Source organism: Artemia sp. Qi Xiang Cuo, chromosome 5, assembly GCF_049724085.1.
Source record: "Artemia sp. Qi Xiang Cuo chromosome 5, ASM4972408v1, whole genome shotgun sequence".
Lineage (NCBI taxonomy): Eukaryota > Metazoa > Arthropoda > Branchiopoda > Anostraca > Artemiidae > Artemia > Artemia sp. Qi Xiang Cuo.
The window spans coordinates 2,329,717-2,355,215 of NC_142798.1; the positions used below are offsets into that span (position 1 = coordinate 2,329,717).

General features: G+C 38.6%; 2 protein-coding genes across 2 annotated transcripts in view; one reads left to right on the plus strand and one right to left on the minus strand.

Annotated features, from left to right (window-relative positions):
• The window catches only part of LOC148951712 (uncharacterized), a 142,043-nt gene extending 136,540 nt beyond the window's left edge, over positions 1 to 5,503 (plus strand). Inside the window, exon 13 of the mRNA XM_089088651.1 lies at positions 5,284 to 5,503. The gene's annotated coding sequence lies outside the window, so the exon portion shown is untranslated. The remainder of the gene's footprint in view (positions 1 to 5,283) is intronic.
• Positions 5,504 to 10,365: 4,862 nt separating this feature from the next.
• Positions 10,366 to 11,106, minus strand: LOC148951713 (uncharacterized). The gene has a single exon (XM_089088652.1). It carries the CDS (start codon positions 11,104 to 11,106, stop codon positions 10,366 to 10,368), a length of 741 nt encoding a protein of 246 aa, XP_088944778.1.
• Between the last annotated feature and the right edge of the window lie 14,393 nt (positions 11,107 to 25,499).

Here is a 25,499-nt window from a genome sequence, read left to right on the forward strand (position 1 = left end):
CTGTCAATATAATACTGAAGGTACCTCGTAGCTCTATTCCTACCCTGCCTGGGCTACGGAAACTAGTACACAGTTGTAGAAAATACCTTACTTGTATTCTTCCAAAAGGGTCACATATAACAATAGAAATATCCTTCCCCAAACGGGGTCAAAACGCAGACTAGCCCAAAATAATATTTTACACACCAGTGTTCATATGGGTGGACGTCCGCTTGGCCCAGCCAATCAGCTACATCCTCATTCAAACTCAATTCAACTTCTTAGATTTATTTTTCAAGGACTCCCAAACCCGGAAGTACAAAAATAAACTTGGTTCAAAGCTTACCTATTGCAAAACCACTATCGCTTAGTAACGGAATTTAACCTGTCTTTTGAAATTATACTATAAGCAAATGTAATTAAGAAAACGACAACAGGTCATTTATCTGAAAGGAAAAGAAACAGGGTTGGAACCCCAACAATCACTCTGACGGACCACTGCCCGCCGGGAAAATCCAACAACTTCCACTACTACTAACAATCACTCCACTAGCACCATACCACCTGATACCAACACAGCTGCGCATACTCCTTCTTCTCCTTCAAAGCCTCAATCTTCACCCCTTCCTCTCAAGTTGGTCTAAAAACCTTTTCTATCGTGACTTTCCCCCCGCGTAATCAAATATTAAGCCCCTAGATATATTTGCAGAGATGGGCTATCACAGTGGCATAATGTTAATTGTGACAGTGAATCGCTGAAATTTTGACACTCTTCTCGTTTTCGAGAAATGTTGGAGCCTCTGAGGCAGGGTTGTATCCAGGATTTTTTTTAGGGGGAGGGGGTACAAAATGGTTTTATTTTGGGGAGGGGGGTTACAAAAGAAACCTTTAAAACGCATCGAAATTCATTTTTTTTGCGTTTTTACGAGCGGGACTCGTATCCTCTTCCTCAATACGACCTTGCTTGGAGGGTACTAATCAGAATTATTCCCATCTTCTTTTTATTCATGATGTGCTTTTTAGGAGCTTGTGCTACTAAATAAAATCCATAAACGTGTCAACCGTGTGATGTACTCACATGTCAATAATAATGATCAGAACTTATTAGTGCACTTCTCCGTGTCTACTATTTGTATTTCTACAGTTTTTCTAGATTTTGAATTCCTCCTTTATACCATTTTTTTTTGCTATGTTCCTTTATATTTTATTTTGTGAATTTTGTTTTTCTCGAACTGATGGCTTTTTATTGCTTGTGTTTTTCCATAGTTTGTGTTTGTAATACACTTGTTTGTGATATTTGTTTGTGATATTGTTTCTACTTTTACTTTTCTAGGCTTACTTGTTTGTGATATTTTCTAATGATTTTGAAACTTCTAAAACTAACTTAAAGTAATGTGTGTGACTTCATTACCCAAAAAGGGTGCTAGAACCAAAAATTTGGATTTGAATGGACTTACTGCTAAGCTTCTGTTGCCACTGGTTTGATGCAGTTGTCCTTGAAATAAAAAAAAAGAAGCAGAAAAAAAATTGAGAGTGATTCCTAAGTATCAAATATGTGAAAGGTAATTTTTTGAGAAAGGATGTTGACAAATTGAACTTCTACTACATCTATGTATTGAATGGTGAATTCATTGGTAAGAGTTTTGCCACGTGGACTCTTAAGTAAATTCCTTCGTTTGGGTTGGTAACCATGCTAAGAGCTGTATAGAATATCCTATGCTTTTTCTAATATATTTTTCTAAAATTAAAATGAAGAAAATTACATTGAAAAGAGTTGATTGGAAGTATTCATTTGAAACTTTTATTTTTCGAGATCACAAAACGTTGATCCAGAACTTCCCTGGACCTTCTTTCTTTTGGTAAGTTTTATTAAAAATCTTTTACCTTTTTATTTTTTGGATGTAACCGTCACTGTTCTAGAGGTAGTGGGGAGTCATTGACGGTAATTTTAAACTACCTGTTCATCAAATTACCTGTTATAATTTGGGTGTATTTATAGCCATTTTATTTAATCACTATCTTTTATATTTAAGAGGCTTAGAAATATGAATAACTGAAGAAGCTCTTTCTACAACCATCGCTTTCTTTGAGAAGAACTGAAATTAACACCCTCCAATGCCAAGCATACTGCATACTAGCTTTGGAACTTTAACATCCCCCCCCCCCCCCCAAAAAAATGCAAGGTCTTACGCCCCTGACTTCAAAGCTGTCACCATTCTAGCATATGTTCTTACTACACCTTTGAAAGCCCCATTAGAACTGATTGTTGCTATTAAAACTATTTGGCTACCCTTGGTTAGCTATTAATCATAGGCACATGGTAGAGAATGCCTGGTTTATGTTCTGAAGGTGCAGGTTTGAACTTTAAGCTGCAATATCCTGCTTAACTTGAAGCTAATCTTGGTATAAAATATATCTATGACTTAGTTTATAAAATTCCCAACCTTACCCCTTGATGGTAAGTTCTTGCTGAATGCTTTTTTTGCTAAATTACTTGGTTACAACATTACCCCAATATCCTATATGATTTGAAGATTTTACAGGATCTAACAGTGCCCCAATATCCTAAAGGATTTACAGGATCCTATTAGCAAAATAGACACGTTTGTATTTACAGTGATTTTACTTAATTTTCTAATGAATTAATTTAATATTGCTTGATTAGGATGACAGTCTTTTTCTTCTTCTCTCTCTATCTCCCTCTCTCTCTCTCTTTTTTTTTCTTGCCAAGTAATTACCTTAAAACATTATATTTAAATAATAATTTTCTCAGAATTATCATTTGGGTTTACTATGGGACAGTTATTGATTGTTTTGCCACTGAGGTCCCAAAACTTGCTGGAATTGGTGCACGACATAATAAGAGCCCCAATTTCGTCAACTCTCGTCATTATTAGCTTGTGATTTGAAATGACGAAAAGGCGAATGAGGCTCTGTTGAAAGCTATCATTAAAAAAGGGAACGTTTGGTTCAACGTTTTAACAGTCTCTGTCTTTTGTGAAAAAGACAGGCATTGGCTAAATTATTCCAATTTTAGCCATATTTATATCTACTCAACAGCCATTGTCAGGAATGCACATCAGCTCCATGATTTTTTTTTGGAGGGGGGGGGGGGTGTAGCTAACAGCGTGGTAACAATTTTTTTCCCTTCAAAACGCATTGAGTTAATTTTGTCAACAAATATTGTCCCTTATTCTGCTGCTGATTTTCATGTAAATGTGCAGCGTATCGAGTCTATGACATTGATTGTTTCAAACCAAAATGCAAAAAGCGTAGTTTTGAGCAATTGCTACTGGATACTTGGCATCATTTGACATCATTTTTTGGTGAAAAATTGTGCATACATAGCTGAAAAAGTAACGAATAACCTTTTAGCATATTTAGAGTTAAATACCAAGACCATCAAAATGAAAGAAAAATTGCCACCTTGCTCTATCTTAGGTCTATTCATTCCAAAAACCGTTGTTACAAAATTATGAAGGTTGAAAGCCCTGCGCACAGTTTCACTTGTATTGCCAACCTGAATCAGGAAAAAAGGTAAGCAAAAATTAATTTGGTAAATTTGATACCGCTTTTCGTTCGCAGGAAATTCAAAGTTATATTCAAATCTCCCCTGTATCGGTAAGGTTTTCGTTCATAGCGGGTAACATCACGGGGAACTCCCGACGCTGTCAAATTGCTCAAACGATGTTTTATTTGGGCTAATTTTCCACGTTTTTCTAGCTGGCATGCTAGAACATTTTTAGAGACTGTTCTTTCTTCAACTTTAAAAAGAAAATTCTGCTCCGTTTGATCGAAAAAAACTAAATCTACCCTTTCTAATGTAATGCAATGAAAGTTTCATTAAATCTGATCATCTCTATCTACGGCACAGAACGGCACAACCTGAATCGTTTTTCTGAGATTTTCGTCAAAGTAAGCACTGGCTTATAGTTTTCTGTTGTTTTATTCGGATCTCTTATCCAAGCTCTCAAGACTGGCCAATCACTTATGTTACTTTGATCTTTAACCTCACAAGCTAACAAATTTTATAATGGACGAAAGGGCAAATCTCGAAGGCACCGTATTGCCCTTTTTTTGTACAGTCACTGGAGTTTGTCATCTGTCAAGGGTTAGAGTGGAAATGAAAAAGAGTCACACTCAAAAATAGGTCTTCCTTGTTTGAGAATTTCGCCGCTTTGTGTTACTGTACTGATCTTGGTACGTTAAAATCAACTTGTGTGCAAATGACAAAAGAGTCACACTCAAAAGTAGGGCTTCTTTTTTGAGAATTTCGCCGCCTTGTGTTACTCTTTTCTGTATACACTGACCGTATATTTTAAGAATTGATTTATAGTAATTTTTTTCAGATTTTATTACAACTTTCATGCGATTTCGTATTTTCGTCTTTTTTTTTATTTTAGTTTCTTCTTCAGTTTTCAAAAACAGCATTCGGAGGACTGTATTATTTTGTATTCGAAGGATTGCCTTTGGAGGATTCTGAATATAGACTGGAGAGATCACGTCACAAACCATGAAGTCCGATCTATCTCAGGCCAGCCTATGGTTACGGATATCATTCGGCAACGAATGTGGTGATACCTTGGGCACGTGACCCGTATGAAGAACTATCCTAAGACAGATCTTTGAATGGCAAACTCAGGGGAACCGCAGGAGAGGTCGACCAAAAACACATTGCGTTGCAAATATAGACGGGACCTGTCCAACACTCATTCGAAGATACAGCCCCAATGGGAAGATATTTTGGCGGTGGCGCAAATGCGGGACGACTGGCGGCTCTTCGTGGGTGCTCTGGGTGTCTCTGGCGGCACAGGATCTAAGGTCTAAGGTTATTTTGCATCTCCAAAGTCTTGATACTTTTCTCATAACTAAAACTCAAAGATGTTGCAGCACATTTACTCCGTACGGTCTAATTCGTTTATTGACTGAGAGGTTTCCAAGAGTGTAATGAGCGCTCTGATTTTCATTCAGAGCGATTGCAACGTGGTTATCTTTAACTTCAAGGTTTTCATACATGTCGTAGTAAATTGGTCTTATACTGTCTTGTTTAATGGTGTCACACAGCTATCAGAAATGCCTACAATTTTAATCAAACAGCTTTGGGAGTATTCATCTCGAAAGTATTTTATTTTGGAACTATTCAGGTTTGATTATGAAATCCTCATGTTTTGGACTTCAGGAATAGAAGGGTTGAGGATTTAAACTCTGGGAGTTTAGAAAAATATTAAATTCAGGTAGTAATGACGGGGATCGTTTTTTTTACCAATAAAATCGAACTGACCCTAAATTGATTTTGTTTTTCAGGAAATTCGGGTGACTATGGTCTCTACTGGCGTGATGAGTGTTCAAAGTTTCGAAAATGATGTTGAAATTTAGCACAGCTGTCAAGAAATACTGCTGTGTCCTTCTTACGCAATTTAAGTGTCCAGATAAGCAGAAAGTGTTTTATTTTTCCTTGAAATTTTAATTAACATATTTTGTTGTTATGAAAACTGCTAATATTATAATAAAAATTGATTGAGAAATTAAAGTTAATTTCATTTTCCAATTTCCCAGTTAGTAACCCCGGTTACGCTAGATTGTTCTAGTTGTTCTACCAGTGTAACTAGTTTATTTATTGATTTATTGACTAAGGCAATTAAGTCCGAAAAGATTGTGTAGAAGCAGACACCCCTCCAAAAAATTAAAAATTGCAACTGGGTAGCTTCTTTTTCTGTTCACCTAGCTTTACCTAACTTTCACCTAACTTTTTTACCTAACTTGTTCACCTAGCCACTTTAAAAATAATACTATGAATGCTTAAAGAAAACTCCTAAAGGCCCAAACTCTTAAAACCCAAACCCGATCTGAAAGCCCAATTTAATGAAGACTCAACTTGCAAGACCCTATCTGGCCCGTCTGAACTGTCCTTGTGTCCTAATACCACCTGTGTTGAAAATAGTGCTTTTGAGCAGAATATCAGCAGAATAGTACTTTTGAGTCCTTGTCGTTCTTGCCCTGATTTGGGGTGAAGATCTGTTGCTGAAATGTTATTGCCATTATACACCATGGGCGTAGGGGGGGGCACCTGCCCCCCCCCCTAGACCTTAAAATTTACATTAGATTTGGCTTAAAAAGTAGATGGTTTGGAAAAAGCAGTTGATAAAACTCAATCACACTATCGACTGCCCCCCCCCCCCCTGGACAATATGCTGCCTAATGCTGCCTACGCCCATGTTGCACACTTCTAAGTTAGTAAAAGAAAAGTGTTTGGCAGTTTTTCCATAGTCTTCTTAACACTCCCTTACTTTTAATGACCTCTTAGTTAATGGCTTCTGGTAAGAGCCATGTGGTGCATTAGAAATTAAGATTTTCGTTCACATTTCCCCTGCCTTTCATAAATCTTCCAGGATTACCTATAATATTAAATCAGAACTCTTCATTTGAAACGATGAAGGGATGAATGAACTCCTGTCGGGAGCTTCGACTGAACAAGGATGTGTTTTACCCAACATTCCGGTAGTGTGAAAAAGCGCGAAAAGTCTAATTATAGCATCTTTGCAACTTAACCAATAATATTTTTGATTATATTTTTTTAATATTTTACGCTTTATCTTATTTTTAGGTTTTCTACTTTTTTCGACAGAAAAAGGGAGAATGCGAAAAAAAATATTTGGGCAATTTGGGCAAGAACTTCCAGAAATGTGTCGACAGTGTTTTAAAAAAGGGCACGCAAAAATATAAAAATAGGATTATGCTTAAAGCAAAACTAACCATAGAAATAGACAGTACCAAGTCCAAAAAGTGACTATAAAAACAATCCAGATGGAAAGGTGACCTTGGGTAACAAAAAGATTGATCAAGTGGCCAGTTTAACTTGCTTAGGTTGTATTTTTAGTAAGGACGGCGGGAACCTTTTAAAAGTAGAATTATCAAGGCTCAGGTTGTTTTTTCACAGTTGAAAAAGTTTGGAAGAATAGGAAGATAGGACTCTGCAAACTAGGATTAGAAAATTGGAGGCTATAGTGGTGGCAGTAGTCAAGTATGCTTCTGTAGCACGGGAGTCTATCAGCGTGCTTCTCGAACCGGGACAACAACTTCCGAATTCAGAGCTCATTTTCTATGTGTCAGAATGTATGGATTATAGACGCTTCAACCCTACTTCAAGTAATGAAGTATTTGCCGTTCTTAATTTTAATGCTGATCGCAGTTTTCTATCAAATGAAATGGTTGTAAAACAACATTGCAAAAATTTTGCCATTTAAAAAAATACCGACCACCGTGTAGAGACCTTTACCTATCCATGGTTTTATCCAGCTAGAATATCAGGATTCACCGTGTCAGGATTCACCGTGTCTTGTCTATATATGCATTATTGTTGAAAGAGATCGCAGCGAATGGATACAATTGAAATTGAAATAGAAAACTATTATGACCGATAACTACGTAGGTATTCACAACTTATCAACGACTTAGCTTCGACAAAGAATGCAGTCGTTGGCGAAAAAGTAATACTACCGTCATCATTCACCGGATCAACACGCTATTATGCTGAACATTTCGAAGGTGCCACGGCTATTGTTCGTCGCGTTGGACCCCCAGTTTTTTTTTCTATAACCATGGTTTGCCGCCCTTGATGGCTAGAAATTATAGAAGTAGCGCGCATTGTATCTACGGATAATGAATTTATCATAGAGCAGTCCGCTCATTATCATCCTGATCTCGTTGCTGGAATTGCGAAACAGAACTTTAATGAAATAGTCAATCATCATGACGAATGTTTGGAAAAGTTGCAGCATATTTGTATACGATTGAATTTCAAAAACATGGTCTATCACATTTGCATTTGCTATTGATCACGAGTCCTGGCTACCGAATCCATAGTTCAGTCGAAATTAATGATCTTGTTTTGGCTGAAATTTTAGATGCCGACGATTTTTTAATAAGACAATTGGTAGCAAAGGGGATGATTCATAATCCGTGTGGGAGTTAAATCCAAATGCCCGTTGTATGGTTAATAAGATTGAAAAATTGCAGTGCCGCAAAGGTTTTCAAATGCAATACAATTCAGATACATTTCTAGAGGATGATGAAAAACCCAAGTATCACCGTCGTTATGACCCCAAATTGGAACAAAGAAGAATTTTCACATGACCTTGCTGTTTATCGAAGAGAATCGAATAATCGTAGTTACTCGTAATAATCGTCATGCCACCACATGACAATATGTGGCAACATCGTTGACAATCGTCATCGTCAATGCTTATCTACTTAAAAAATTTCAGTGTCATATTAATGTTGAATATTTTGGCAGGATAGGTCTGGTAAAGTATTTATATAAACACATCTACAAAGTACATGATTGCGTTTCAATAAAGATTAAAAAAAAAAAAAAAAATGGTGCTTGGTTTACAATGAAACAGACGCCTATGTGGAAGGACGATGCATTACATTTACTGAATCACGCTGGCGACTATATAGTTATCATATAAAAAAAAACGAGTCATGTCGCTTAACTTTTGAATATTTATTTACAAAAACAATACCAAATGCAAGATATCAGCCACGTTCCATGAATAGGTATTGGACAGCAAGGCTCAATGTTGAAAACGTATTTTCAACATATCAAGGCGTTGAAGAAAATGAAAACGAACCAGGAATCTCTCTATTATTGGGGAATGCCAGTAACTTTTAAAGGAATGAAAAAACGAGCAGATGGGAGCCACGAATCCGTCGATTGCGTGTTATTGATTGAATTCGCAACGTAATTTAGCTCGTCCAGAGTACTTCCAATTAGAGTTATTATCTATCATGTGAAGGATGCAACAGGTTTTGAAGATCTCTTTACTGTGAATCACATTCATTGTCCGACATACAAACAAGCATGCCTAGCTCATGGCTTTGCAGTCGATGATAAACAGTGATCGATGGTAAATAGATGGCCTAGAAGAATCAGAACTGTCCAAAATGTCTTCTGTAATGCGAATGCTCTTCGTTCAGATTCTTGCTTTTGGAAATCGTGCAGAATCAAAAGGTCTTTGGGAAAGATTCAAAAATTAGTTGGTAAAGGATTTTATTCGCCAATCACGACAAAATTAATTTATCTGAAGATGCTGCAATCAAACGTGCTTATCGTATTATTGCATCCAAGTTAAATACGATGTTAATAGAAGGAGGAACTTTTTGGTTTTTGGTGGGACGACATGGCATGGACACCTTTGAGACTTAGAAAGTGTAGAATTCTTTGATTCAATAGTTTATTTTAGACCCAAGCACCTATAATAAAATAAGCACAATAAGCACATAATAAGCACAAGCAAGCAATTTAAGCAAAAGCATACATAAGCAATACATAAGCAAGCACAAGCAAATATAATAGATAATGCTACATTTCCCTTCTTCACACTTAACAAGGTCTATATATCAAGCCGTGTTATTGGCCTAATCACTCTGCCACTGCGGGTCCGGGGCAAGTTCACTGATGCAGAAGAGAGTGGTGTAACTTCCGCATGGCGCGGGGAGGCAGGTCTGATGTTTGGCGATAGTGGCGCCTCTTCTTTGTGTGACTCCTGATCAATTTCGCGGGCTTCTTCTGTTGGATAAGAATCAATGTGCGGATTTGCTGCATGGGAGGTGTCCAGATAGGCTGTGTCATTGTTTTTGTTTCGAGTTGTTGGGGTGCCCGGTGATGTGGGGGTAGGGAAATAGCGTCGAGAGATATGGGTTCTGTTTCTTCGCAGCCTAGATCCATCAGCGGTTTCAACGACGTAGGATCTAGGATTTTCATGTCGGGAAATGATTTTGGCTTTTGTCCAAGAGCTATTCGCCATTTTCTGGATAAATACTTTTTCACCCGTCTGAAGTTCCGGGAGTTGCTTTGCTGATTTGTCATAGTAAGATTTCTGCCTATTCTGTTCAACCATCCTGTGATGCATGAAATCTTTTGTTGGAACAATTCTGGGTTTTAGCTGTTGGTATGTTGATGGTAGGATTGACCGGAGCTGGCGACTCATTAGAAGCTGGGCTGGAGAAGCATAACTGTCAACTGGGCTATTCCTATATTCCAAAAGTGCAATATGAGGGTCGGTTCCAGCTTCTTTTGCTTTAGTGAGTATTTTCTTGCAGATTTGAACCGACTTTTCTACAAGCCTATTGAATCTTGGGTATATGGGGCTAAATGTTGTCAAGCTGATTCCCCAGGACTGAGCAAAGTCTTTGAATTCCTGGGAGAAAAGTTGTGGACCGTTGTCAGAGGATATGAGCTGGGGAATCCCAAAACGTGAAAAAATGGTTTTCATTTTTTCTATAATGGTGGACGAAGTTTGGCTTGGCAATTTTTCAACTTCAAAAAACCTGCTATAATAATCACTGATTATGAGGTAGCATGCTCTGTTCCACTCGAATAGGTCAATACCGAGGTGTTGCCATGGGATTGATGGTATCTGGCTGCTTCTTAGGGGTTCCTTCTGGTTGTTGGCAGAAAACTTCGAACATATTTCGCAATTCTGGACAAACCTCTCTATATCTGCATTCATCTTTGGCCAGTATACGGATCATTCTTGCGCGCATTTTAGTTTTGTTTTTTCCCAGGTGAGCATGGTGGAGTTGGTGTAGAATGTTAGTTCTCAGCGTGTGAGGTATGATGATCCACTGGCCTTTCAATAGCAGACTATCGTGGACGCTCAGTTTGTGCTGGATATTCCAGAAGGCCAAAACTTCCATTGGGCAAGACTGACGTTTTGACGGCCAACCATCACGTACAAGGGATGCGAGTGTTTCTAGTTGGGCATCTTGGCGTGTCTCATGCCGGATTTCCTCAAGTTTAGAGTCGCTCACTGGTAAAGATTTCATCACTGTATGAACATAAACTTCGATATCGTTCTGTAATTGAGTGTCCATGTCAGGTAAGTGAAGACGTGATAGTGCATCAGGTATTGGTATTTCTGCTCCAGGGCTGTGTCGGACTTCTAAGTCGTGGGGCTGAATCTGTATCATCATTCGCTGGAGCCGGGCGGGTGCATCATGGAGTGGGCGTGACAGGATAGTCTCTAGTGGGCGATGGTCAGTTGTAACGAAGACTTTGCGACCATAGATGTAGTGGTGGAAGTGTTTGCATCCAAAAACGATGGCATACAGCTCTTTCTCCATCTGTGAATAGTTCTGCTCTGTCAGCTCAGCTCAGCTGTCAGCTCTGTCTAGTTCAGCTCCCAGCCCATGTTTTGATGCATCTACCTTAAGGTCCAGTGTTTTGCAATCATGTCCAAAAAAAGGAAAGCTGTCGAATATGTACCTTTTTATTTCTTCCATCGATAATTTGTGGACAGCTTCCCACTTGAATTCTGTGGCTTTTGTCAGGTCTCTCAATGGCTTGTTCTTTGAAGATAGATCAGGTATGTATTTCGATAGAAAATTCAACATTCCAAGTAACGTCTGAAGCTCGTCTTTTGACTTGGGATTCGGCATATCCTTTATCGCTTTTATTTTTTCAGGATCAGGCTTTATTTCTTCTTTGCTGATGATATGTCCAAAGTATTTGACCTGATCGTTTGCAAATTCGCATTTGTCTTTGTTGAATCGAATTCCTGTTTCTTTAGCTCTTTTGAGAACTGCAGTAAGCCTTTCGTCATGCTCTTTACGGGATTTTCCGTATGCTAAGATGTCATCCACAAATATTTTGATGCCTTTAAGACCTTCAAATACCTCTTTCATTTTCCTCTGGAATTCATCTTGCGCTGACACAACGCCAAAAGGATATCTCTTCCACCTGTATCGTCCAAATATTGTGCTGAAGGTTGTTAGGTATGAAGATCGGGTAGAGAGTGGTAGTATCAAATAGCCTGAGCGAGCGTCTAACTTGCTGAAAATAACTGCTCCATCTATCTCGGCAACAGCATCGTCGAAGGTTGGGATAGGGTAGTGCGGGCGTTTTATGGCCTTATTAAGGTCCACGGGGTCCATACATAATCTGACAGTTCCATCCTTTTTATCAACTAGTATCATGGCATATACCCAATCTGTTGGTTCGCTAGCCTTTTCAATGATGTCAAGGGATTCCAACCTATCTAGTTCGTTTTTTAAGCTTCTCTTTCATTGCTAGTGGTACTTTTCTACCTGGGTGTATATTTGGGGTTGCATTGTCCTTCAAATGTATCTTGCATTCTGTTTCAACTTTCCCTATGCCCTTAAACACGTTAACATTTTCAGCTTCTGGGGACTGTTCAATGTTCAGAAAAAGATTGATCAGGTTCAGGTCTTTGCTTGTTTTGAGGCCAACTATGGGTGTGGTATTTGATTTGACTATGTATAATACATGTGATTGTATAGGTCCATTTTTGTAGCTGCATGACAGGCTGCATACCCCAAGGTAGGGTATGGCTAATCCACAGTAGCTGGTGAGTCATTGAGTGGCTTTGGTTACCTTTGGCTTTTCTGACAGTTTACTTAAGTATTGAGATGGGAGTATGTTGACCAGAGCACCAGTGTCAACCTTGAATTTGATCTTCAGCTCTCTACTGACAGATATTTCTGCAAAAACTTCATCACTGCTGGAGTCTTTTCCAATTGCATATAGAAATACCTCGGTTTCTTCCTGATTTTGCAATTCACTAGTGAAACTAGGGCTCTCTGGGGCACCATTGCCAACAGCATTCACTGCCTTGCTTCTGCAGACTTTGGCAAACTGGTTACTCTTTTTTTCACTTTGAGCATGTTTTTCCTTTAGCAGAGCATATGTGAGTATGTGCCACCACAGAAGTAGCACTCAGCTTTCTTATGAGGTAGATAGTATTTGCTTTTTGAAAGGGCATCCACTTCTTGCTTGATTTCTTTCTGTTGAAATGTTATGAGTTGTGCTTGGGTTGATTCATGTGCATGACAAATTGTGACAGGTTGGGTAAGTGTGAGAGTGTCACCAATTCCCAAGAGTTTCTCACGCAGTCTAGGATTTGTCACTCCACATGCTATTTTGTCTCTCACCATCTCACTTTCATCAGAATTTTTAGTTCTGTTATGTATTTCTCAACATTTTCAGTGTCTCTTTGGTCTCGCTTTTGGAAGATGTAACGTGAGAACACTTGGTTTTTCTTAGAGGCTGCATACTCTCTGAACTTTTTCAAATACACCTTGAATTTGTCTTTATCTGCTTCTGTGAGCTCAAATGTGCTGAATATCTCTTGCCTTGATTACCAACCCATATGAGAAGGTAGGCACATAGCACTTTCTCTGACTTTTCAGCAAGGGGACCTTCGCACATCAGTGTTGCATGACTCTCGAACTTGGTCCATTCAGAAGCAAGATTATCGGTGTTCCAGTTGATTGATGGTTGACTTATATCCCACTTCTGACACCATGTAGAATTCTCTGATTCAATAGTTTAATTTAGACCCAAGCACCTATAATAAAATAAGCACAATAAGCACATAATAAGCACAAGCAAGCAATATAAGCAAAAGCATACATAAGCAATACATAAGCAAGCACAAGCAAATATAATAGATAATGCTACAGAAAGATATCCAAAACATGGAATTTTTAAGTTCTAATGAGTCAGCTACTACTGGGGAAAGTAAATATCGGCTTCTACAAGGAAAACAGGTTGAAACTTTAATCAATATTTGACAGGCTACCAATTATCCTAATTAATAAAAAAAAAAATATTTTATATAAATGGACCAGGCGGTATGGACCAAACGGTTAAACATTTGTGTATAAAACCTTGCATCATATTCTGTTTGGTGAAAATCGCAAAGTAAAATGTGTGGCGTTTACTGGAATCGCATCAACCCTATTGCCTGTTGGACTAACACAAGACCAATTTCCAGCTCAAGACCTAGTTCAAATAAAGCTTTAGACTTAGATCAAGTGGAATTTTTCCTGCTTGACGAAGCATACTTGACGAATTATGGTTTACAAAGTAGGGATCAGTTGTTGTGGTCAATTGCAAATCGAAACTTGCCATTTGGAGGGATCATCTTTGGAAGTATTTCAAATACTTTCAAAGTTTCTGGGTAGAAAAAAAGTTTTTATTATTTTATTTACATATTTATAACCCATAAAACACAATGGAGCAAAACTGTGGAGCAAAAAAAACAAAAAAAAAATAAACCCATAAACGTCCAATTCTATAATACAACATAAGTACATTAACTCAATTCAAAAAAGGGACAAAAACACCGATAATATGCTGAGTTTTAAACATAGATCTGCGGATATTTGTTCATTTGCGAGGGCGCATCAACAATGTCAAATTTAGAAACAATTCTATGGTTCTGGTACCACCGAGGCAAACGCAGCAGATATTTACAGTACTTAAAATACCCTGCGCGTATTTTCTTCTTATCCTTCTTACGAAGGAGGAAGCAAGACCAGAAAGATAAAAACCGAGCAGGGGCACAAAAACTAGAATAAAGACGGCAAAGTCCTTTTGGGTTATACCGACCACGATTGGGTGACACTTTTCCGTAACCAACCCGCATACTTTTCAGCACGCTGGACGTAATAGCGGAGCAACTAGTCGAAAGTGACATGGAAAAAGATAGACATAACTATTTAATACTTGCTGAACATGGTATAGTTGAAGAACTCAAGCAAAGAGGCGATGCTGATGAAGGACTCCCAAAACACAAAAAACTCACATTTGGGAGCATTAACTGAAAGGCCTACTAGAGGCAGTGCGGCTGAAAGCAGGTCAAAGTTGGCAATTAGACTTTGTTTCGTCCGTCTAAGAAGCAAAACATCATCAGCATAAGCAACGTGACTAATGCCTAAATCATTATGAAAAATCACAGTGATAGGACGGTAATTAGAGCAAGCACTGGGTTCCTTACACCGCTTATTAATGGAAGATTACAACCGGACAAAAAACTATCTGGCTCAATGGACTGTGCCAAACACATCCGAAACAGTAACTGCAAAGGTTTTGGTAGTTCAGGATAATCATAAGCAAAAAATTTGAAGCAAAGACCATCACTATTGACAGACTCAGACTTATTCACTTGCCTAAGAGTTCGGAGTTTAACACCAGATTCCTCTAATAGCACTTGAGATTGGTTGATACGAATTGGAAGGATTTGTTGACAAGCTTTTTAAAATGATTTTGGAGATTAACATTAAATGAAAGCAAAATATTTTTATAATGGGAAATGAAATCACATAGGCGAAGAGAGAAATTAAATGGAGGTGAACACTTTATACTGTTTATAGGACAATCCCAGGATTTCCTGTCGCAGGGACAATCCCAGGCTTTCCTGTCGCAGGGACAATCCCAGGCATTTAGTCTCGCTCTACGCAGGGAATACTTGTACTCTTGTTTGGTTTTCTGCTTTATTTAGTCGACTGAACCAGAAGGAGGACGATCACAGGCTATCCACTTGCGGAGCCAAAACTTAGCTTTTTGTCTAGCCATCATCACTTTAGGATCAGCCTTCCATAAGGGATTGTGATACCCGTTCACGCACGTTCTGAGGGGACAGCATTTTCAGTGGCAGATTTGAGACAGAACGCTATCTGCTGATAATACGAGTTGATATCTATCCGCGTTGAAGTTGTATATACAGATGTTTGCAATAAGTGGAATGGTACTTTAATAGACCACCACAGTTGAATCTGACACAATTACATGATCAAGGTTGGAAGTAAGACCATGAGGATTGTGAATATAAATAAATAGAAGATCTTTTCAGCCAGATGGAATCCTCTGGGCAGTGAATCGAGAAAAATTTCAGATCAGTCAGAATTAGACAATAAATCAGTATTCGTGTCGCCGGTGAGAACCCATTTGGTATTTTATTTTGCATGGTCGCTAAGTAGTGTTCGTAGGCGATTACAGGCTTGTAAAAAATGAGACAGTGACTTCACAGTTTTTCTATTACAGGGGAAATAAACGGTTATAAATATAGTACCAGAATATTTTATCGCTAAGATGTTAGCATCATGCAATATTTGCAATAATATCGGCTGAGTGTTATGTATGAAATAGATGGCGAGACTTCCTGATAGTCTACCATGGGGTTTTTGGGCTGCTCTTAAGAAGGTAAAATGGGTCCAAAAACGCTTTAGGTTATCTACATTCACTTTACAGAGAAGGTGCTCCTGTAAAAACACAATATTATGATCAAGCAGCTCATTAATTAGTAGATCCTCGTCTTTCGTACCATCATAGGCAGCGCGATCGCGCTGCCTAAGTAAAGAACGATGTTGGCACAATGTATTATTATTTTTTTGTTTTTGTTTTCTTTTTCCATACCAGGGCACTTCGTATCGAAGGAGTCGTCATAGAAACTTCGAAAAGGGCTCATTTGATTGGAAATTGGAGTGGCTAGTGCCCTTTTTAATAGTCGAAAGTGATTGGAGGGCAACTAGCCCCCCCCCACGCCTATCATTCCCCAATAAAAATTTTGAGATAGCCACTTTGTTAAGCATAGTTAATTTCCAAAGGTTTTTGAGGAGGTCACTCCCCCACAACCCTCAGGGCAAGGGTTTTAAGTTATGCCCTGGGGGCATATAAGAACGATGTTGGCGCAATATATTATTTATTATTTTTTTCCTTTAGACCAGGGTACTTCGTATTGAAGAAGTTGTCGTAATAACTTCGAAAGGAGCTCATTCAATTGGAAATTGGAGTGGCTTGTGCCCTTTTTAATATATGAAAATGATTGGAAGGCATCTAACAACCCTTCCACGCCCACCATTTCTCGAAACACATCTAATCAAAATTTTGAGATAGCCATTTTGCTCAGCGTAGTTGATTTCATGATAGAAAATATGTTTTTGAGGAGGTCACACCTCTACAACCCTCAGGGCAACGGTTTTAAGTTATGCCCTCGGGACATATAAGGTAATTATAGGAAACGTTGTCGTAGAAACTTCAAAAAACGCTCATTCGATTGGAAATTCAAAGGGCTAGTGATTGAGGGCAACTAACCCCCCTCTCACGCCCATCTTTTTCCCAAACACATCCAATCAAAATTTTTAGATAGCCATTTTATTCCACGTAGTTGAAAGTTTTGGAAATTAGGTCTTTAAGGATGACAACCCCAAGCCCTCAGGGCAAGCATTGTAAATTATGCATTGGGGGCATATAAGGTTTTTTATAGAAAGCAGTGTTGTAGAAACTTCAAAAAGGGCTCATTCAATTGGAAATTGAAAGGGCTAATGCCCTTTTAATATTTGAAAGTGATTGAAGGGAAACTAACCCCCTTCTCACGCTCACCATTTCCCCAAATACATCCAATCAAAATTTTGAGATATCCATTTTGTTCAACGTAGTCGAAAGTTATGGGAGCCCTTTTTCAAGTTTTTACGACAAAGATTTCAATAATAACTTATATGCCCCCAGAGCATAATGTATAACCCTTTCCATAAAGACTGTGGAGGAGTGTCCAGCTCAAAGGTATAATTTCCTGAACTTTAAACTGCGTGGAACAAAATGGCTATCTAAAAATTTTAATTGGATATGTTTGGGGAAATGGTAGGCGTAAAAGGGGTGTTAGTCGCCTTCCAATCGCTTTTGACTATTAAAAAGGGCACTAGCCATTTCAATTTCCAATCGAATGAGCCCTTTTTTGAAGTTTTTACGACAACGCGTTCTATAAAAACCTTATATGCCCCCAGGGCATAACTTACAATCCTCACCCTGAGGGCTATGGGGGGGGGGGGTTGTCACTCTAACAGACCTAATTTCCAGCACTTTCAACTAAGTTGAACACAATGGCCTTCTCAAAATTTTCATTGGATGTGTTTGGGGAAAAGGTTGGCGTGAGAGGGGGTTTAGTTGCCCTCCAATCGCTTTCGACTATTAAAAAGCGCACTAGCCCTTTGAATTTCCAATCAAATAAGCCTTTTTTGAAGTTTATACGACAACGCTTTCTATAAAAACTTTATATGCCCCCAGGGCATAACTTACAACCCTTATCCTGAGGGCTGTGGGGGAGTGTCCTCCTCAAAAAAATATTTTTTATTTGGAAATCAACCACGCAGAACAAGATTGCGATCTCAAAATGTTGATTGGATGTATCTCGGGAAATGGTGGGCGTGGAAGGGGTGTTAATTGCCTTCCAATCACATTCGACTATTAAAAACGGCACAGGCCACTCTGATTTCCAATTGAATGAGCCCTTTTTGAAGTTTATACGACAACTTCTTCGATACGAAGTGCCCTGGTCCAAAGGAAAAAAATAAATAATACATTGTGCCAGCATCGTTCTTATATGACCAAAATGAACAAAATGGCTATGTCAAAATTTTGATTGGATGTGTTTTGGGAAATGGTGGGCGTGGAAGGGGTGTTAGCTGCCTTCCAATCACTTTCAACTATTAAAAAGGGCATTGGCCGTTCCAATTTCCAATCGAATAAGCCCTTTTTGAAGTTTCTACGACAACTCCTTCGATACGAACTGCCCTGGTATGGATAGAAATAAAAAAATAAATAATGCATTGTGCCAACATCGTTCTTTACTTAGGCAGCGCGATTGCGCTGCCTATGATAGAAAGAAACCGAGCACGACGGTGACGGCAACGTTCTTCAGTTCCGAAGACACAATTGCGATAAAATTTCGTACGTCACCGCACTTGCCAGCAAGTTATTGTCTATTCCTGCGACTAGTGTGACCGCAGAAGGACTATTTTTGGTGGTAGGCCTGATAGTGACTATGATAGTGACTTAGAAGAGAAATGGCCTCAGTCCATACAGAGTGGATAAGTTGATTTTCATTCACGATAACTATAGCCACATCCCGCAATTCCAATATACTTCTGAAGTTTGCCCGAAGGAGTTTTTTTTCGACTTGCACTAGTATTCAAAGATAAATGATGAATTTTGTGACACGGTATTCGAAGTTTTGTATACAGTAATTTTCGAGGAAAAAATGTTACTAATTTTGATCATTAATTCTGTTAGAAATACATAGCTCTTAGATATTTCAACTATTCTGCAAGGGTTCTGAAATGCCACAGCCATTTCGCTTTTATCAGACTTCTACTTCTCTTGATGAATAATGAAGTCCAGCCTGCAACTGGTAAATTTTCTACCTCATGAACAGGTAGAGTATCTTGTAAATAAAAATGGGATTTGAGGAAAACACAAATCTATTCTCTTATAGGTGCGACGCCGGGGATTAGTGGTAATTGTAATAGCAGTGGTAGCATACAAATATTAAACCTTATAATAAAAACCTTATATGCCCCAAGGGCTAAACTTACAACCCTTGCCCTGAGGGTCGGGGGGGGGGTTGTTGTCTTCCTCAAAGACCTAATTTCCAGAACTTGAAACTACGACAACGCTTTCAATGAAAAACCTTATATGCCCCAGGGCATAACTTAGAACCCTTGCCCTGAGAGCTGGGGGGGTGTGATCCTCAAAGACCTAATTTCCAGAACTTTCTGCTACGTTGAACAAAATGGTTATCTGAAAATTTTGATTGAATGTATTTGGGGGAATGGTGGGCGTGAGAGGGGGGTTAGTTACCCTCCAATCACTTTCAACTATTAAAAAGGGCACTAGCCCTCTCAATTTCCAATTGAATAAGCTCCCTTTCGAATTTTTTATAACAACTCTATCTATAAGAACATTATATGCCCCCAGGGCACAACTTACAACCTTTGCCCTTCGGGCTCTTGGGGGTTTGTCATCCTTAAATACATAATTTCCAGATCTTTCAACTTCGTTGAACAAAATTTCCAAACAAATGAGCCCTTTTTGAAATTTCTACAACAACTTTGTATATAAACCTTATATGCCCCCAAGGCACAATTTAAAACCCTTGCACTGAGGGCTCTGATGGGGTTATCATCCTAAAAGACCTAATTTCCAGAACTTCGACTGTGTTGAACAAAATAGATATCTCAAAATTTTGATTAGATGTGTTTGGGGAAATGGTGGGCATGAGAAGGGGGTTAGTTGCCCTTCAATCACTTCCGACTATTAAAAGGGCACTAGCCTTTTCAGTTTTCAATTGAATGTGTCCTTTTTGATGTTTTTACAAAATCGCTTTCAAGAAAAACCTTACATGCCAGAACTTCGTTCTGGCATGTAATTAGTTCTGGAATTAGTTCTGGAATATGCCCCAAGGCATAACTTACAACCCTTGCTCTTAGGGCCGGGGGGGGGGGGTTCATCCTTAAAGACCTAATTTCCAAAACTTTCCACTACGTTGAATACAATGGATATCTAAAAATTTTGACTGGATGTGTTTGGGGACAAGGTGGGCGTCAGAGGGGGGTTAGTTGCCCTCAAATCACTTTCGACTGCTAAAAAGGGCACTAGCCCTTTGAATTTCCAATCGAAAGAGCTCTTTTTCAATTTTATACGACAAAGATTTCAATAAAACTTATATGCCACCAGGGGCATAACTTATAATCCTTGCCCTGAAGACTGTTCTGGGAGTGTCCTGCTCAAAGGTATAATTTCCTGAACTTTAAGCTGCGTGAAACTGCGAAATGGCTATCTCAAAATTTTGATTGGATATATTTGGGGAAATAGTGGGTGTGGAAGGGGGTTGCCTTCCAATCAATTTCGACTATTAAAAAGGGCACTAGCCATTTCAATTTCCAATCAAATGAGTCCTTTTTGAAGTTTCTACGACAACGCGTTCAATAAAAACTTTATATGCCCCAAGAGCATGACTTACAACCCTTGCCCTGAGGGCTCTGGGGGGGGGGGTGTCATCTTCAAAGACCTAATTTCAAGAACTTTCAACTAACTTTAAAAAAATGGATATCTTAAAATTTTGATTGTATGTGTTTGGGGAAAAGGTGGAAAACTACCACAGATCAGCATCGATAAATAAATGAAACCCCAAAAGGAACAGAAATCACAATAAATAACCGAGTCAAACTCAAAATGGGCAGAAATTAACAGAAGTTGGGCTCAAAACCCCTATACCTTCCCAAGGCCAGAACATAATTTGCATTTTACTGAAAAAATACAAATGAATGTACATCGTCGTTTAATATTTTTATTTATCGATGCTGATTTGCGGTAGTTTCACGCTTGGTAGATTATTTCATTACATTTTGGCTCATTTTTGGTTTAATGCAGTTCTTTAATGGAGTCCTGTTCTTCTCACGCGCTTGATCGCAAAATCTTTTTCCTTCATTTGCAAAATAACCACAGAGAAATTCAGATATGTGTTGAGAATCAGTAAGACGACCTCCTGTCATCTTCATGGCTCTCACTTCCTCACCCATAAGTTTATTTATTGTTTTCCATGTATTTTTCATATTCCCTTGATTTTCATGAATTTCATTTTGGAAATAAAGTTTCTGAGCATTCTGTTTTACTGAATTTAATATATTCCGAAATCTTTTGAATTTTATAAAATTATAATCTGAACGATCCTTTAAATAACTCACATAAAGTTTGTTTTTCTGCTTTATTGAAACTAGAATAGCTTTTGTTATCCATGGCTTCTTAGGAAAATTTATATTAGGGTTTATTCTTCGCAAGGGACATGTTTCATTCATTACATTCGTCACTATCTCACTGAACAGATCATATGTAGTATTTGGACACTTTTCCTTTATTACACGCGATAAATTTGTTTCATCCATCATATCTGCAAAACTCTTAATGTTTTTATTGTTCATTTCACGGTAAAACGATGCCCTTTCACTTCGTTTATTTTCCTTTGACTGATTCAGCTTTATTTTACTTATTAGAAGAAGGTGATCCGAGCCGTCGGACACAACCACATCTGCTTGGGATCTTTCAAGCAATCCACCATAACGAAAAAATTATCAATTAAAGATGCCGAGAGATTCGAAATCCGAGTTGGAATAGTCACAAGAGGAAAACTACCATGTGACACCATCATATTAACAAAATCTGAATTATTCGCTCTTTTTAGTAAATCTATATTAAAATCTCCCATCATAAATTTGTTTTACTTTCATTATTAATTTTATTTAACAATAGTTCAAATTCTTCAAGAAAAAAAAAACTAATAACAGATGACAGATTTTTGTAAATCAATCCCAAAATCAAGTTCCTTTCCTCTTCATTTTTTATTTCAATGAAAAGTGTTTCGATCCTACCTTCAAGCCACAGGGAAAGGTCATCCCTAACTCAATATTGGGTACCTTCATTAATCAAAAGGCCTAGACCGCCCCGCTCCATGGTTGTCCATTCTCTTCGCTCGCAAACATATCCTGGTGTAAAGTATTTGGAACATAAATTCGAGAAGGCTTTTTCTGGTGTCTCGTTTCTTAGAGATTTGGCCATGTATATGTCAACGAGAACAGTCCAGGGGGGGGGGGGCTGTTGGGACTAAGGCTAGTCATGGGAAAGGGTCCATTCCAAGGCATGGTTGAACAAACAATATCTGGAACTTACGTTCCAGAAAAGTTATATTCTTGGCTCATTTCTAAAGGGAGTCCATCTTTCGCCTTCGTCTTAGCTAGTTGTTCTTGTGCTACCTTATTTTCTCTATGTGTATTCTCACGTTATTTAATAAAGACCATATACCAACATTTATCGTCTATCTCTGGAATTTACGTAAATCATTACATCTGCCAATATAAAAGGGCATACAAATAAAGAACTAAAAAGAGGTTTACATAGTGGTGACAGCAGAGGTTTACTGATTCCTCGCAGGGAGGTTGTACAGAGTGGTGGCAAGCGGTTAAGACTAGTGGAGCATATATCACTAGGGGAAAACCTCCAAGTGACATTTGAGTGACCGTTATAAGTACTTACGACATCTTACGCTAAATACTGGCAACATATTGAAGAGCTATTTCGCCCGCTACCAAAATTGCTTGTGATATTGAACGGCAAATATTACAAAAGACTGATAAAAAGGCATCGAAATGTTACGAGGTATTGAACTTTTTTCTATTCAAAGCGCCTTCTTGAGAAACACTTTCTTTTAAATTAACATTTTGAAATCGGCTGTTACACAATGCCTAATATGGATTTCCTCGCGATAGCTTCTACCTACTAATTCAAATTTCTACAACTGAGAGTCTCCGGTTGATTTTTACCTTCACTTAGCCATTTTACGTTTGGCGTTTTTTTTTACCTGATTTTATACAGTCGACGTGTGATCTATATTTGGCAGTTTCCAAACAAAATTTAACATTGTGAATTCGATAATCGAAATTAATTCTCAATTGTGACTCCACTTGACGCTAGTGATTTAATTGAGACCAACTGCAATTGGATGTAAGACAGACGACGTTTCGTAAGTGATTTAACGCGGTTAACCAACCCAGTAAAATTTATTAGACCCTTGTTGTTAGAAGTGAAGTTAATTGCCCAAAGTCTAGCGTCCGTAATTAAAGAATTGTGTTTAAAACCAACATTTAAATTTTTAGAGTAATTGCTTTTTCAAATTTTGATCTCAATATGTCAGTTTTTATTCCTATACTTGATCTTGTGGAAATTGGATATAACAAAAAGGTTGCTTTTGATTTTGTAAGACAGTGAAGGATAAATGGCATAGTTCCACCTCTTTTATTTGACTCAAATGATCCTGATTTTGATCAAGATGAACTTTATGATTACCTTCAAAAGATCAAGACATGGGTCCCAACAAACCATCCAACTCCCCTGAGCACCACCCCAATTAATCCTCCAATAGAACAGCCTCAACAGTCCCAAGTAATAGGATCGCTAATTGACCTTTTTTTTTAGTAATAACGCCACTCACAAAGTCAGAAAGTGGAAAAATAATTAAGTTTGTTACAAAATTTGTTACAAAGTTACAAAAATTGAGTTTGTTGCAAAGTTACAAAAAATTCAGTTGTTGTTAAATTGGTCTGATTCAAAAGCTTTGCGTCATTTTTGGCCCATGGTTTGTTTCGCTCCTTTTTGGGGAATCTGGATCCCACGATTATAAATTTGTCAAGTTTAAAAGGTGGATTACTTGTAGTATATACCCCAGGCAAAATAGTAGGCAAAATGGTTGCAGAGTTTGTAGGCGTGGCTCAATTTAAGGATGAAAGGGTATATCTATTCTATAGAAGGATGCAAAAATTAGGAAGGTCATTTAGGGTGTCCTTAGAAGCCAGGGATGATGGTGTAGTTCTTGGAAGATTTGCTCTAAATTTATTCAAGGAGTGGATCAGACCGTCCTACAAACGGTATTTGTTAGAGAATAGTGCAGAATTTTTTTTTTTTTTTTTAGGTGATGCGTATAAGGTTGCAATACAATATGAACAAATAGAACAGATAGTGGGGAAAGGAGACACGTATTCTTTTTACGATGAATTTATTTATGCGCTGACGAGGGTGAAATTTGGACTCAATGATAATGAGAAGGCACTGCGAGATGGTACTGATTCCTCGCAGGGCGGTTTGGCTACCCATGGAAAGGGAACTGGTTTTGATGTCCCGTGGGATGTTACTGATGCCTCACGGGATGGTTTTTGTTGTTGCACTGCGAGATGGTACTGATTCCTCGCAGGGCGGTTTGGCTACCCAGGAAAAGGGAGCTGGTTTTGAGGTCCCGTGGGATGGTACTGATGCCTCACGGGATGGTTTTTTTGTTGCACTGCGAGATGGTACTGATTCCTCGCAGGGCGGTTTGGCTGCCGAGGAAAAGGGAGCTGGGTTTGAGGTCCCGTGGGATGGTACTGATGCCTCACGGGATGATTTTTGTTGTTGCACTGCGACATGGTACTGATGCCTCGCAGGGCGGCTTGGATACCCATGGAAAGGGAGCTGGGTTTGTGGGCCCTGGGGTGTGGACGGATGAATCTCGTGTTGTGTTTTTTTTGTTAGATAAGCACGTTGGGACGTATTAATTACAGGGCGGGGTTGAAAACACGCAAATAGGTGGGGGGTGTGAGGTCCCGAGGTAGGGTAATGCTTCCACCCGGGATGGTTTTTTTTTGCACTGTGAGAGGGGAATGAGTCCTCGCAGGGCAGTGGGGCCGCCCAGGATAAGGGAGCTGGTTGTGCGTTCCGGGTTGTGGGGACGGAGGCCTCCGGTGTTTATTTTTTGTGTTGATCTGAGAGTTGGTCTTGAGTATTCACAGGTCGGTTTGGCTATCCAGGACAATGGGGCTGGTGTTGAGGTCCAGTGGGATGAGGTTGATGCCTCACGGGCTGGTTTTAATGCGTAACGCTAATACTTATGTAGAGATATCAACAGTAGTACTGCCATTTGTCGAACCACTAGTTAGTAGAGAAAAACCAAATAGGTCTAAACCGAGGCGTTCCGCAGCAATAAAACCCCGAGGATTTTATTGGGAATAATATCTTAACGTCATTGCTGCATGGTATGATTTTTAGAGTTTCTGCAATTTCATTTATCTGTCGCTGGTATTTTCAGGATTAATTAGCCTTTCCCGGTCATTCCTTTTGCCCTAATTCAAAGTTTATACATAATCCCAACTTTGCTTGTCCTCATCAAATTCAGGGGTATGGGGAACAAGTCTATTTTAAAGTATACAAAAAAAAATGAAGTGTTAAAATATCCAGTTTCCGACTACTGTTATTGGTGTGGTTCGTTTATACTATATAAATTTTTACTTATTCAAGTATTTTGTAGTGTTTATATTATGTAATTCTTTACTAGTTTATGCTGAAGAATGTTAGTAGG

Coding starts and splice junctions, on each gene's coding strand:
- LOC148951713 (XM_089088652.1), bottom strand. CDS start 11,106: ATGGAGAAAGAGCTGTATGCCATCGTTTTTGGATGCAAACACTTCCAC.